This window comes from Hibiscus syriacus, unplaced genomic scaffold, assembly GCF_006381635.1.
Source record: "Hibiscus syriacus cultivar Baekdansim isolate YM2019G1 unplaced genomic scaffold, ASM638163v2 tig00007043_pilon, whole genome shotgun sequence".
Taxonomy (NCBI): Eukaryota; Viridiplantae; Streptophyta; class Magnoliopsida; order Malvales; family Malvaceae; genus Hibiscus; species Hibiscus syriacus.
In genome coordinates, this window is record NW_024062124.1 from 282091 (window position 1) to 296454 (window position 14364).

The 14364-nt window shown below is 34.9% G+C and overlaps 1 protein-coding gene and 1 pseudogene across 1 annotated transcript; both read right to left on the reverse strand.

The window, feature by feature from the left end:
• Positions 1–905: 905 nt before the first annotated feature.
• LOC120201215 lies at positions 906–4173 on the reverse strand. Its single transcript, XM_039201873.1, has one exon. It carries the CDS (start codon positions 4003–4005, stop codon positions 1171–1173), a length of 2835 nt encoding a protein of 944 aa, XP_039057804.1. The 5' UTR covers positions 4006–4173; the 3' UTR covers positions 906–1170.
• A 4621-nt stretch (positions 4174–8794) lies between these two features.
• LOC120201216 lies at positions 8795–13618 on the reverse strand (annotated as a pseudogene).
• Between the last annotated feature and the right edge of the window lie 746 nt (positions 13619–14364).

Sequence of the window (14364 nt, forward strand, 5' to 3'; positions counted from 1 at the left end):
AGGTGTTCGTTTATATTTATATTCTTCACGAATATGTTCGTAAATATGTTCGTTTATATGTTCACAAAAGTGTTCATTTATATGTTTACGAATATGTTCATTTAGTGTTCACAAATATATTCGTTTAGTATTATTTTATTATTTGTTTAGTGTTTATATAATGAACTTTTAGTTTTACTCTTTTCTAAAAAATGGTAAAATTACATCATTAGTGCTTAAACTCTTCAAAATTCATAATTTTAATTTTAATTTTTACATGTATTCAATTTAGTCACTACCATCACCAATATTTAAAATATATAAAAAAAAAAGGAAGATCGAGTAAACGAGCTTGTTCATGAACATAAATAAACAAGTTGATGAACGAGCTCCTAAACAAGCTTATAAATGAGCTTGTTCATAAATATAAACTAACCAAACACACATTTGTTCGTGTTCGTTCGTTTATTAAATGAACATAAAAAAATTTATTCATACTCGTTTATTTAGCTTAACAAACGAACATAAACAAAAATTATACAAAATATTCACGAACAATTCACCGAACACTCTGTTCATTTACACACCTAATTTTGCACTCCTAATTTTATTGTTGTGGAAGTGCGGATGAAATAAATTTATTCAATAGTAAATTTTTATATTGTAAAAGATCATTCTAATAATAAATCTTGATATTGTAAAAAATTATTCTAATAATAAAAATCTTTTTTAATATCCGACAAAATTACTCAACCAATAAATGAAATAAATTTATGCAATTTCAATTATTTCTAGCTCTTTTCATATGGATTAGTAGATCAATAAATACGATAAATTTAATCGATTTCGATCATCTCAATTAATGAATGGATCGATTAGTACAATCCCAACAAAAGTAAAGCCTGAACAAGGATAAACTCATGCTGTAATGACAAAAGTCTTGTATTAAAATGACTACAACAGGATTAACATTAAGTCATCAAAATCATAATGATGTTACAATTGCTTCACATCAGAATATGACTCGAAGATTAAGGACATCCTTTTACACCTACAAAAGTTAAGACATCAGCCACAAGCTGTCATGTTTTTTAAACCACTGACCTGTCGAGCATCATGTAATGTACACATAATGTAGAAAAAAAAAAGGGAATGCATCATTAAACTTGATAATCTTGTTACTGAATCCTATTAGGAATAATAATGTGGTGGCAGTGCTGCAGGATCAAGCTCCCAGCATCCTCTTAGACTGCCGTTTCTCTCAACGGTTAGCTGGAAACACGGAATCTGATGAGAAAATCGAAGCTGATTGACCCACGGGATTTCGAGTGTGACGTTCGTTTTTCCTTTTACTCGGGGCTTGAAAACAGAGTGGAAGCCGTCGACTTTGTCTAAAACACATACCTTGAAGAGAAAATACTTATCCTCTAATACCTGCACTATGTCATATTCCCAGTTCTCCAAGTCGGAACATTTGATGTCGCGAGTCCAGTTGCGATACAAGGCCCAGATTTCCCCTCTTCTAGGTACAATGGTGTATTCGCCCTTCAAACCAGTAGGTTCGGCCTTTAACAAATGGGAAAAGGAATCGGTGGAGGTGTAGGCCTGGGAGCTGTTTCTAATGACAAATTTCCCGCAACAAGTTGGCATGTCCGGATCAGACCACTCGACCATGTCCGACGGGACAGGGAAAAGCCATTTCACATATATTTTGAAAACCGGATGGGAGTCGATTTTCTTGATCTCGCCGTAGTACTTTGGCAAGCCATCCTCATCACCATACAGTGCCCAGATCTGACCATTGCAGAACTTCTCCTTGGTTTTGTCGGCATCAAAACAGTAGAATTCTGATTCTGGAATTTCAAAGGATTTCGAAGTCGAAGCTGAAGGAACAAAATTATTTGATCCTACCATTGGCTTCCCCGTTTCTGAATCGCTGGGACATGAACTACTAGGATCTCTGCCATTACCTTCCTCCTTCAAGTCCTTGGAAACAAAAATTTCTCCAGGTAAAGAAGCAGGATCGAGTTCAAATGAACCTTTCGGCACCCCTTGTCTCTCTTCACCAGTCAGCATAAAAGACGGCACCCTGTGTGAAAACCTGAATCGTTCATTGGGTCGGATAAGAAATGGATCCTTATTCATTGGAGCGAAGACACACACAAACCCTTTGACCTTGGTCAAGTAAGAAACCATTATTCCTACACCTTCAGCGTTCTCTGATAAGATCTCAACATATTCATATTCATATTTCTGGGCACCAAGCTTCCATTTGATGTTCCAGTTCCTAAAAAGGGCCCAAGTTTCTCCTTTTCTTGGAAACATCTTATAGGTATCTCTATATGTCCCTTTTTCCCAATATATCAAATGGGAAAACATACTACGCTCTTCAGTGTTTTCAGACTCCCCGTGTTTGAAGTTACCACAAGAAGCGGGCAAACCTTCACTGACCCATTGTATTTCATTCTCATCATCTGGATCTGGTTCCAGCCAAGTTATCCTCAGTTTGAACCCAGACGAGAAAACTTTTCTGATCCGAGCATAGAATCTAGGCATGGCATCTAACGTATCGTACAAAGCCCAAATCTGCCCTACCGAAAAACACTCTTCTTTCTTCTCTTTGTCAAAGTCATTAAACTCAGGGTCAGGGAAATCAAAATGATCGGGCTCTTTTGTTTCTTTCAAACTTGAATTTGACACAGAATCATCAACATCGGGTTTTGAATTTCCCTTGATACCATCAGCAGAAGCTTCCCAAGTATTCTTTCCATTGGGTAAGCCCGCCTCAAACCTTTTACCCGCTCTGAGGTCCGTTGCTTTCTTCTCTTCTTTCGCTTGATTTTTGTGTACAGGCTTGTCTTCATCAGCCATTTCTTCAGTGGCAAAGTGTGATCCACTTCCCTTGGCCTTTTTTGCGGGATTAATTGTATCCTCCTCGTCACTTAAATTTTCCTTATAAGAGACATGTTGCTTATGCCTCCCAGATCTCCGCACATTCTGAGGTACTTGAGAATCAACCTTCTTTCCAGACAAAACTTCATCATCGACATCAATCACCACATCCTCCTCTGACTCAATGCTACTTTCACTGTCACAGCTTTCACTGGATTCAACAGTTTGTTTCCCACTGTCACAGCTTTCACTGGATTCAACAGTTTGTTTCCTTCCTCTTTTACCATTCGTTTGGGCATCTGAAGTGCTAGCCGCCTTTGGAGTAAAAGCTGTAAAAACATTCTCAGTGGTGAACTTCCTTTGAGATCCTTGATCAACTCCGCGAGTACTCTGATTCTGGACAACTCCTTGTCGAGTAAAATTCGAATGATTCATAGTAGTTGCCTGTGGACCTGCACCTGAGTCATAGGCAACAAAGTACTTGCTGCAATTTTGACAACTAAGAGATCTATTAAGTACGTCTGTATAATATTGGAACCTAAGTGCACAGTACGGACACTTGGTCCAAAAAGTGTGCTGGCCATTGGAGAACCCTGCTTGAGTTGGTGGTTGTCGCTGTTGTTGAGAATTCAAACCAGAAAAGTTGGGGATATTATTCTGGGCAGCTGTGTACGGGTGCCAACTTGGATTCTGCGGAGGGCGAAATGCTGCTGCCGGAGCCGGTCTATTAACAGTCACTTTGCGCCTCATGTCATGTGCAGATCTTTTGCCCTGATCCAAAAGAGTCCGCTGAGCATCCCCAATCAACATAAAAGCAGCTTCTGCTCCCGGAAACTTATTCTTATCTGGGTGAAGTTGGAGGGCGAATTTTCTATACTGCTTCTTTATAGTACCTTCATCAGCTGTCTGCGCCACCTTAAGTATGGCATACCAATCCTTCTCATTACCAAACAAAGGCTTCTCAGCAGCACAATGCACGTCACACACCATTATCATCTGAGAAATATTCTCCAGATCCCGGAAAAGTTGTTGGGCCTTGTTTGCAATTTTAAGAGCCCCAGAAAAATCCCGATTCTGCATCTTCTTCTCCGCAATGTTTTTGGCTCTGATGGCTTCTTCCCTGTTGCAATCCATTGCCAAAAAAGTCCAAACAGGAGCTGGTTGAATGTGTTTCAGACACACAAAAAAGCTAATGATTACTCTAGTAAACTAATTGAATTAAATTGTAACAGAATCCAGTACTCTTCCTCCAAGACCTGTCAAAGATCAGACAAGAAACTCATCTATCGCCTCCTCATGGGTCCTGCAGTAGTTTTATCACCATTAGAACAAGGTTAAAATACACCATTCCCCACTGAACTTTACTCTCTCTCCTATTTTACTAATTTACTCACTGAACTTTCGAATTGCTCCTGTTTTGATCACTCTGAATTATTTTTTTTTGTATGACTGATATTTTTATTATTATCTAATATAAAAATAATTTAAATTTTAAAACAAAAATAAAAGGTGGTCGGACGCCACCGTCGGCCACTGTCAACCGCCATAGATGGTGGCCGCTCGGTCCCATATATGACAGCCAGGAATCCGAAGATTTCAAAATCTTATCTATCATAATCAATATCACATTTAACATTATAAGTTGATTTGCGTGCATGAATACAGCGATGTAAAAGCTCTACAAAAAGGGTGAAAAAAATGTATTTGCAGCATTCTTTGAAATCCATTGAAAAGATAACCAGCGGAACATACAATTGAGGGATCAAATTTTTTGATTAGAAGCTTAGGGAAAATAAGAAATGATAGAAGATATTGAAGTCTTCATAATTCTGCATTGAACAAACCATCCAGCAAAATTTCCTACTGGAAACTATAACTAAATGTTTCGAAAATACCTTCGCAAAAAAAGCCAAAATGATACCATGGACACACGCGTGAGAATAAGAACAATTCAGTGAAAAAATACAAAACCATGCAATGTCAACACGAGTTATAACGTATGCTTTTCCACTAACATTGTTTCCATAATGAGAGAAACCGAATAAATTCCCTCTTTCGTTCTAGCATTGAGACTAAAACCCTAGTTTGTAACAATTTCAACCCGGTAAAAACAATTAAACGTAAATAGAAACCTAAAACCCAAATTCAACCCACAGAAATGAACTAACGTTTATGAAAACAAAAATAAACCAAATCCATACGAGCCATGAACAAACATGAACGGCGAAGAAAACACATGCATTCCGGTGACACAAAACCCATAATAACGCAAGCAATCAAAAAATCAACAAAAAACCCTAAAATTTGAAAGAGCAATAAATTGAAGAAACAGAGAAATACAACTTGCCTGTTTCTGAAATTGCAGAAGAGAAGAGTGAAGAATTCTCAACAACGTCCAAAGAAAAGGTTTTAGGGATTTGAGGGACAGAAATCAGGGGAAGGAGTACGAAATTGGGGGAAACACAAAGTATGCGGGGTACGACTTAATTTCTCAATCGGCACTGTTTTTGTAATTCAATTCTGGACATGATTGTGATTTTGGTCAACTTTAGGGGCTTCTCTGGGAATTAAATTACATATATGCCCCTAAAATTTCATGAATTTATATCCTAGAACAAGGATAAGTATGATCGAGTTGAGTCGAATTGAGCTGAAAATTTTGTGTGAGTTGAGTTTACGGGTTCTATCTTATAACTAAAATTTTGTTTTAATTTTTTTCTAGTCGACCCTAGTTTATAAAATTCTAGTTAATTCAAGTTGTTCGAGTTTATATTTAAATTTAGGGTAAATTATACAAATGATTCTCTAACTATAAGATATTATTTTATTGAATCTCTTGATAATTAAAAGTTACAAAACAAAATAGTATAACTATAAAAATATTACTTTGTTGAATCTTTCGACTATTAAAAGTTCATGCATAAATGGGGTAATTTAGAAAATAAAAGCAAATGCAGTGGTCATTTAGAATAATGGACGCAAATGAAAGGAAACGAAGGAGGGTAGTTTCAGTAATATGCTAATTAATTGAGGGCAGTTGTGACAAAAGCTTATCTGTTTAAGGGTAATTGTGGCAAATAAAATCAATGAAGGACAATTGTGGCAAATTACTAAAACATCCTTTTAAATCAAATTTATATTATCATAGGGATATTCTGATTTTCTACATAATGTTTATTTGAATAAAAGGGTAAATTACATCATTCACTGAACTTTACTCTCCCTTATTTTACTCATTGTACTTTCAATTTTCGCAATTAACTCACTCAACTTTGAACATTGAATTTTTGGGTCACTCGACCATTTTCTTATTAACAAAGTTATCATATGACTTATTTTAATAATAAAATTTGCCACAAGGGATTTACAATTTAAAAAAAAATCTTAAATTCTAGTCTCAAACTCTAATTATATACCTTAAAACCCTAATTTTAAGCTCCAAACCATAAATCATCATTGTTCCTCCCCTCTTTCAGATACCCAAAATTCTAATGTACAACGACAGTATGTATGGTGGTCGGAATATGAATTTCTTCAAGTTGAGGAGAGAATACAGAGAGAATAGGAAGATGAAGAAGAAAGAATGAAAGTGGGGAAAATTTTAATAATTTTCATCTTTTTTTAATGATTAAAAATATTTATTTAATCCATGTCATAACGTCGTTACAAAGTTAGCGGTGGAGTGGCAAAAAAGATTCACTGTACAAAGTAGAGTGAGTTAATTGATAAAATTAAAAGTAGGTGAATGAAATAGGAGAAAAATTAAAGTTCAGTGAGGAATAATGTAATTTATCCTTGATAAAAAGAGCGTTGAAATTGTTTCTATCATTTGTTTTAGACATTTAAAGTTTTTTCTCCCAAGTAAATGCTTAACAATTTCAAAATTATCTTCTAAGGTGCTTGAAGTTTCATAATTATTTTGAAGTCATTTCGCTAATAACTTTTTAAAAAATCTATTAATCAATAATTATTTGACATATGTCATTAGTTTTTTATTAAAACATTTTTTTAAAAATATTAAGTCTTAAAATTTCTAAAATTCTCTAAATTCATATTTTCTCAAACCCCAAAATCTCTCAATTTTGGTTTGACCCACATACATCAAGTTGGAGATTTAAGTGGCTCAATTTTGGTTTGGTCGACGGTGAATCTTCATCGATAATAATAAACTTACAACAACAATAAAACCCTATTCCCATATGTAATGGGGTAAGGGGAAGTAGGGTAGTAGACTTCCCCCAACGCCAGTTTGAGAGCAGCTTCCGTGGAAGACCTCCGACAATACGATAATAATAAACTTACGATGGATCAATAAAGATTGATTTTATACAATAAGGTTTATGGACGATGACATGTAACTACAAGGATGTGATTGACTAATAAAAGTCCAATAACAAAATAAAGTGGCTAATTTAACGACGTATGAGGTTTAAAGATTTGGGTTAAGAACATAAGAGATTTAAGAATTTGGAGATATTTTTAAAGAAAATTAATTATTTTAGAATTTTTAAAGAAAACAAATAAAATAAACACAAAAATATTCTATATGTCAAGCATTACATCGAAATTATCTTTAATCTTAGATTGAATCTCAACTTTCCCAAAAAAAAATTACTTTTAAATCACCACTGACTTTTTAGGTTAGATAGTATCGTATACTTAAAAGTAATCTTTATAATATTATAGAACAATTTTTAAAAAGAAAAATGATATGTCTTACGAGATTTACAAGGCGTGAGCATAGACACTTATCGACCCTAAAATCTAAATTTTCTTCAAATAATTACTTATTTATTAACCGTACATATCATGGAATAGGCTTAGGGATGGCACGAGGGCGGGTCGGGTTTTTGGTCGCCTGACTCCGACCTAAAACATAATACTAAAATCCGATCCCGTCCTACTAAGAAAAATTTTAGGTTTTTTCTCGCCCTAGACCAGCTCGAATTTAGATTAAACCCTAACTTCGACCTGAATATAAATTTTTTAAATAATTAATAAATATTAATTATTTTAATATAATATATTATATATATTATATTATATATATTAAGTACAAGACAGTATATGTCTAAGATAATTCTCAACCTCTTAACATTAAACGTTTATACCCCTAACGTTCGCGATGCTCGAACCCAGGTCTCAAGGAACTATAAATGTTCCTTTACCACGAAGACCACTCGGTTCATGCTTAAATAATATATGGTTCATGCTTAAATAATATATTTGAATAACATAAAAATAAAATTCTTAAAATATTAAATGTAATATATATATATATATATATTTAAGTATAAATTAATTGGTCTGGTCAGGTCGGGTCGGCGATTTTTCACCTAAAATCCGGCCTCGACCCGCCCCAAAATTTCACACCTTATAATTTGTTCCGCCCCACCCCTAGCCTCGATTTTTTTTTTAAAAAACACCCTTATAGGGTCTGTTCAAGTCGGGACCCATCGGGTTTGAGTTTTTTTAGCATCCCAAACTCACATTTGACACTCTTGTTGCTTAAATCCAAAACCTCAAGGAATAACGAAAATTCTTTTACTATCGATGTCACTAAATACATGGATCTAAAATAATATTAAATCAATTATGAATTATCTCAATATTAAGATTTTATAAGGTTGAACATTTCAAGTGTGTTTCGAATATACATCTACATTCTGACCCGTATTAGTCGACATAAGATCTATTTAAACTAATTTACTTAATTATTTTTTATAGTGTATAATTATATTAAAATTACATTTTATATTTTATATCTTACTATTTATGTGCATATAATCATGATAGATTTACATTATAATATATATATATATATATATTATTTAAAAAATAACGATAAATAAACCAAGCATTAAGTCAAAAATACAATCTCACTATTGACAGTTTAACACAACAAATACAGGAATACAACCAAAAATTAAACAGCTAACACTGGACAAAGCTGCTGTTATAATCAATTTGCAGAACTCTTAATCTATATCAACACAAACTTCACACTGAAGTCCGGCTTTTGAGCTGTTTTCACTATGAATTTATGAAACTAGTAGTGTTTTAGTATCCTGTTAAATATCGGCTTCGAGTTCCTTTTTTTCATTGCCATTGATGACCGTTTTGTTCGGTGGGTGATCCGGGAACGAAGGGAGCGAAACCCCTTCCGCCGAATACAGGTCGCATGAAGGAGTCATCGAATTTTCTCCAGTAATAGTGCACGGTGTGGGAAGGAGTGGTCAGGAGCATTCTTAAGCTACTAGGTCGGACTACGCTTCGGTTTCCTTGGTCGGCCTCGGATTCTTGCCCGTTGTCGAGAAGTGGCACGATGAATGATTTGGGAGTAGATGGTTCAGATGAAAGCATTCTGGTGAGATGTTTTGGGGAAGGAAGCAAGATTTTAATTAATGGTTTAGTCAGCAACCCAAAAACCTGCATGGTTTCAGCCAACAAAATTACATACGAGTTAAAAAGAGAGGTGGAATCAGTTCGATTACAACTGCTATGCTGCAAGAAGCATGAGCTCAACTCAACTTAAAGCGCAAATTTTTCGATAAAAATTGAAGGACTTTAGTTAATTCGATTAGGTGAACATAAACAATAACTTAACGAGCATATCGTTCACCCTAGACTGCGATTCGGAAACAGTTATGTCGGGAAAAGATTGAAAAGTACGACAATAAAGATACGAGGTCATAATCAAGCTTTGTATAAAATCATGTCTTACCACTGTGCTGAAAAGAACAACCGTGATTGTGCTCGTTATCATCATCGCATTCCCTCGCAATTGTGTATGGCCTAAACTGGTAAACTGCAAAGTGAATACTAAATTCGTCATCGCTGCATAAAGGAAAGTCGAGCTTGCAATTCTACACTAGTTTTCTACTTTTCATCGGCAAATTATCTCGACTTGGCATACTGAATTAACAAATATGCAAACCATGGCCTGAATAAGCTTAAGTTAAAATCTTCGTACCTGGTTATAAGCAAGTGCGATCGAGACAGCACCGCGCATAAGACCCGCCCACCAAATAGTAACCTGTAAAGTAGATGTTCGCAAAGAGGTATCAATTTATTGAACTCGGGCCTACTAGAGATACTAGTCAGAATGGTTTGAAACTCGTACCTGCTTTTTGAAACCAATTTTCTCATATGGAGCTTTCTTCATCAAGTTGGATACGAAGGACAAGGGGAAAACAAAGGCTGCTCTTCCAACAAGAATCAAACCCAACAGAATCGAACTCACCCCAACCGATTTTCCGGGGCTGAGAAAAAAAAAGAGTTGTGTTAACTTGTAATAACCCAAACTGAACTTTTAAGCCATTGGTTAGATCTAAAATCGGCGTATCAAATATCAATATCATTGGCCTCACGTATCACTAATGACTCTCCACTTCTCAATGTCCAGAGCATCCATTCCAACATAGAGGAAGATAAAGATCTCGGCAACAAATGACAGAGTGGCAAAAGCATGCCTGCAATAATATTTGGGGTGAGATACAATAACATGAAGTGTTGGCTACAGTTCAAAATAACAGATATTGGAGACTGAACATACTTCGTCGTCACTCTTGAACTTTCCGTAACATTATGCCACGTATAGTGAGACATAACAATCCCACAAAAGAATACCGTAAGAATCCCACTTAAATAGAAAAGCTGCAAGATAATAGTTCCAACATTGTCATAGATAAGATTGCCTTTTCTCTTGATAGAAAAGACGAAAACAGTCGATGAAGAGGGGTCCCGCAAGGCCTAAGAAACCTTACTTCGGCAAGCATATATGAGAGGTAAGCCATGAGAATCATAAGAGCAACCTCACGATCAGTTGAATGCCTGTTTTTGCAAGAAGAGAAAGATATGAGATCACTATTCAAGACGATGCTATTATTTGAAAGAATAACAGCAAGCATTTACCAGTATATCTAACTAATTAGATTAACAGTATGACAAGTGCTTACACCTTAGGCAGATATATAATCTAAGTATGTTCAACCAAAATTACAATCTTACTTCAACTCTTCATTTTTTTTCTTTTTGAAGCACTGGTCGGATGGGGATATGAACTACCAGAATTCCTCCAAATACATGGAAAAAACTAGGAACATATTGAATACTTTCGTGTTGGACGAATATCCACATACGACACCCAAGTTCAAGTAATATAGATTATGGTTGAGAACGTTAAACTATTCCGCACTTTTTATACACCATGAAATTACTAGATAATTCAATTTATCCTCAGCAAGTTAAATGAGGCAAAATTATTTACATCGGACTAACATCCAAACCTTCCAAAATAGAGCTTTTTAATGATGAAAGCACTAAGCAGTCCAGTCTGTAGAAAATAAAATAAAAAAATTATCACAAGGAATACCACACCATAATCAAGGATATCCTCAAATTGGGAATAGAAAGAAAGCCTCACCACAACTCCCAGCAAAGTACTTGAGATGAACAAATACAAGAAATTTCCAACAATTGCAAAGCAGTGGCAGTGTTGATATGAGAAAGGTCAAAGCTCTGGATTGCATTGAAAAGAACCACTGATGTGGCATCATTAACAACTCCCTCCCCGAAAACCAGACTGTACAATAAAGGTGTTTCATCTTGATTAAGAACCTGAACAAACAAGCAGAGTATAAATCGATGGGCACAATTTCTGTTTAACTGTTGTAACCGTAATCTAGATCTCCGACATACATACTTGCAAAGTGCAAACAGAATCTGTGGCAGAAAATATTGCCCCAATTGCTGCAGTTCAGATTGTGAGGAGAATTAGCAAAGACTGAAACATAAATATAAAAATAATATAGGAAAAAGAGATAGCGGCATGAACGTTACCAAGATAATCCCCTATCTGCAGATCCCCAATATTCATTTTCCTGAAAATCTCAATTGCACCTAGGCCACCATTAAAGATGACAAAAAAAAAAGATATTACGATAAAATTAGCAAAAGTAGTATTTGTTCAACCATAGAAATAATACCTTACTTGACAAGATAACACCGATATTAATAATTTTGTATGTGTGATTGTGTGCAGACGTGCATGTTTGTACACTCAACAATAAGTATGATCAGACTCTATGGCACTCGGATTTAGATATGAGTGTCAAATCATGTACGGGTTAGGTCAATATTATTCAAGTTTTTCGATGTATGTCAATAGTCATATCTCCATACCCTGTGGATAGTGTTGGACATAGGTGTCAAACAAGGGTAATGAAGAGTTGGACCAATTTATAGCACATTTCTATAGAACTTATAAAAGTGGTGCATCATTTACAAACTTTCACTAATAATATGAAAACAATGTAAAAGTCATATAAACACTAAACATACCTACAGATATGATGCTAAATGATATTAAAGTACCAACTGCACCAAACAATATGATTGTCATAAAGTTGCGAAAAAATTGCTTCTTCTTCACTTGGAATCTGGTAAAAAGAAAAATGTCAATCATTGTCAATTTATAGCATGTTTGTTGATTCTTAATTTACAATTTTATTGAATTCAATGCACTATTTTTATTAAAGTCGAGAAAAATAATGCATTAGCCGTATTGTTTTGTTCACAAAGTATGACTTTTACCTGTCACTAAGTTTTATATCTCCAACAAGGTCCTAAACTAATTTTTTTTTGGATAAAAAGGTCCTAAACTAAATTAAAAGAAAAAACACACATCACCCCACCCCCCCAAGAAAGAGAAGAAGTTAAAGCACTTTAAACATCAATAACTCACCCCGCATTAAAAATAATAGGTGGAAGCAAATAAATGAAGAACAAGTCTTCACTGAAAACTAACAGATGGGAGCTTTTTCCTCCCGTTGTAAGCAAAATCACAACTCCAGTGCACACGCCCTGCCATTAAAACAAACCAACATTATGAAAATTAATGCCTTTTTCTCTTTAACAATAATACAATATGTATGTATGTATGTATATGCAAAAATACAACTTACAATGGCAAGGGCAGTAATGGACTCGTTCATCCATCGGCTTTCCTCCAGTAAATGACCGATCACAATACAACCGCAAAGAAGCGCAACAAATAAGTTCATCGAAACTACTGAGCTATGATCGGAGGCTAAAACTGAGTTTAGGATCCCGGTCGCCATGTTGTACTACTAACAATCAAGAATCTATTAGTTTAAAGTACGACCTAAGAGTTTAGTTTATATAATATCTCAGGAGTTTTACTTCAATTATAATTCAATTTCCCTTAAGTATTTGATTTGGATCCGAAAACTCTCATTCAAGAGACCTTCCACTTTCAACTCCTAGCCTGACTGAAACTCTGTTGAAAATGAGGAAAAAGGAAACAAAAAACAGAGAAAAATTAAACACAGAGCTGATGCTTGGATCAGTCAATCAACGATGCAGCTCAGTTCCAAGAAATTTCTAATTTGGCCGGAAGTTTCAAAATCAAAATCAATAAGTTAAGAAAAACGAAATAATTCAAACTTTCAGAAATATAAACTCAAAGAAACTAAAACGCGAGTAATATAATTTTCCTTTTCCCCTCTTTTTCTCGCCAGCCAAACATGCTCAACTTGAAAGCTTTTAAAAAAATAATATAAAACCGAGTCAGAATCCAACTCACCTCAACTCGAGTTCTGAATCTCAAACACGTAAACTGAAAACAACACCGATTTGGCTCATAAACCTCCAACCGCGAATCTGATTCGTAAGAGCTCAACGCAACGAAATGCAGAATCTCTCTCTCTCTCTTCCAAAAAGAAATTGAAATATTTTAATTTATTTATTTTTTAAATGGAGAAATAAATGAGTGAACGCAGAGAGAAAAATACAAAGTGTTACGGTTCAGAGAAAGAGAGAGAAAGGAAAGCGAAAAGACGGCCAACAGAGATTTGTGCATTACGCCTCTTAGGAAAAAGATAGTTCGAAGTTCAGAAACCGATTTCAACCGTTGATGATAACTAGTTAGAGAAAAGTATTGCAAATGAATGGTTGTAATTGGGTTGGGTTTGTGGGGTCGGCTGCATTTGATAATTTCGTTGGTTGGAGGGAAGACTGAGATGGAGGCAAAATGAAAGAAGGCACCCACGTTGTATTTTTGTCGACTACTTCAACGGGCGATATTTTAATTATTGAGTAAAGCACCCACATGGTCCCTCGACTATAGGACATTACTTTGTTGATTCACTCAATTGTTAAAAGTTACAAAACGATCACCTTACTAATCATATGTTCCACTCATAATTTTCTGTTAAAAAATTGATGATAATCTGAGGTGAACATTAACCTACTGATTGGGATGTGATAAAATATGATCATCGAATCTCAAATGACTATCATATCTTAATCAACACGTTAACTTCCAACTCATACGACCATTAATTTTTTAAACAGAAAATAACGAGTTTAGAACATATAAATATACGGGTAATCATTTTGTAATTTTTAATAGTCAATGGATTTAATGAAGCAACACCCTATAGTTGGAGGACTATTTTATAATTTTTAATA

Excerpts from the sequence above, each read along its gene's own strand:
- LOC120201215 (XM_039201873.1), bottom strand. The coding sequence starts at position 4,005 with ATGGATTGCAACAGGGAAGAAGCCATCAGAGCCAAAAACATTGCGGAG.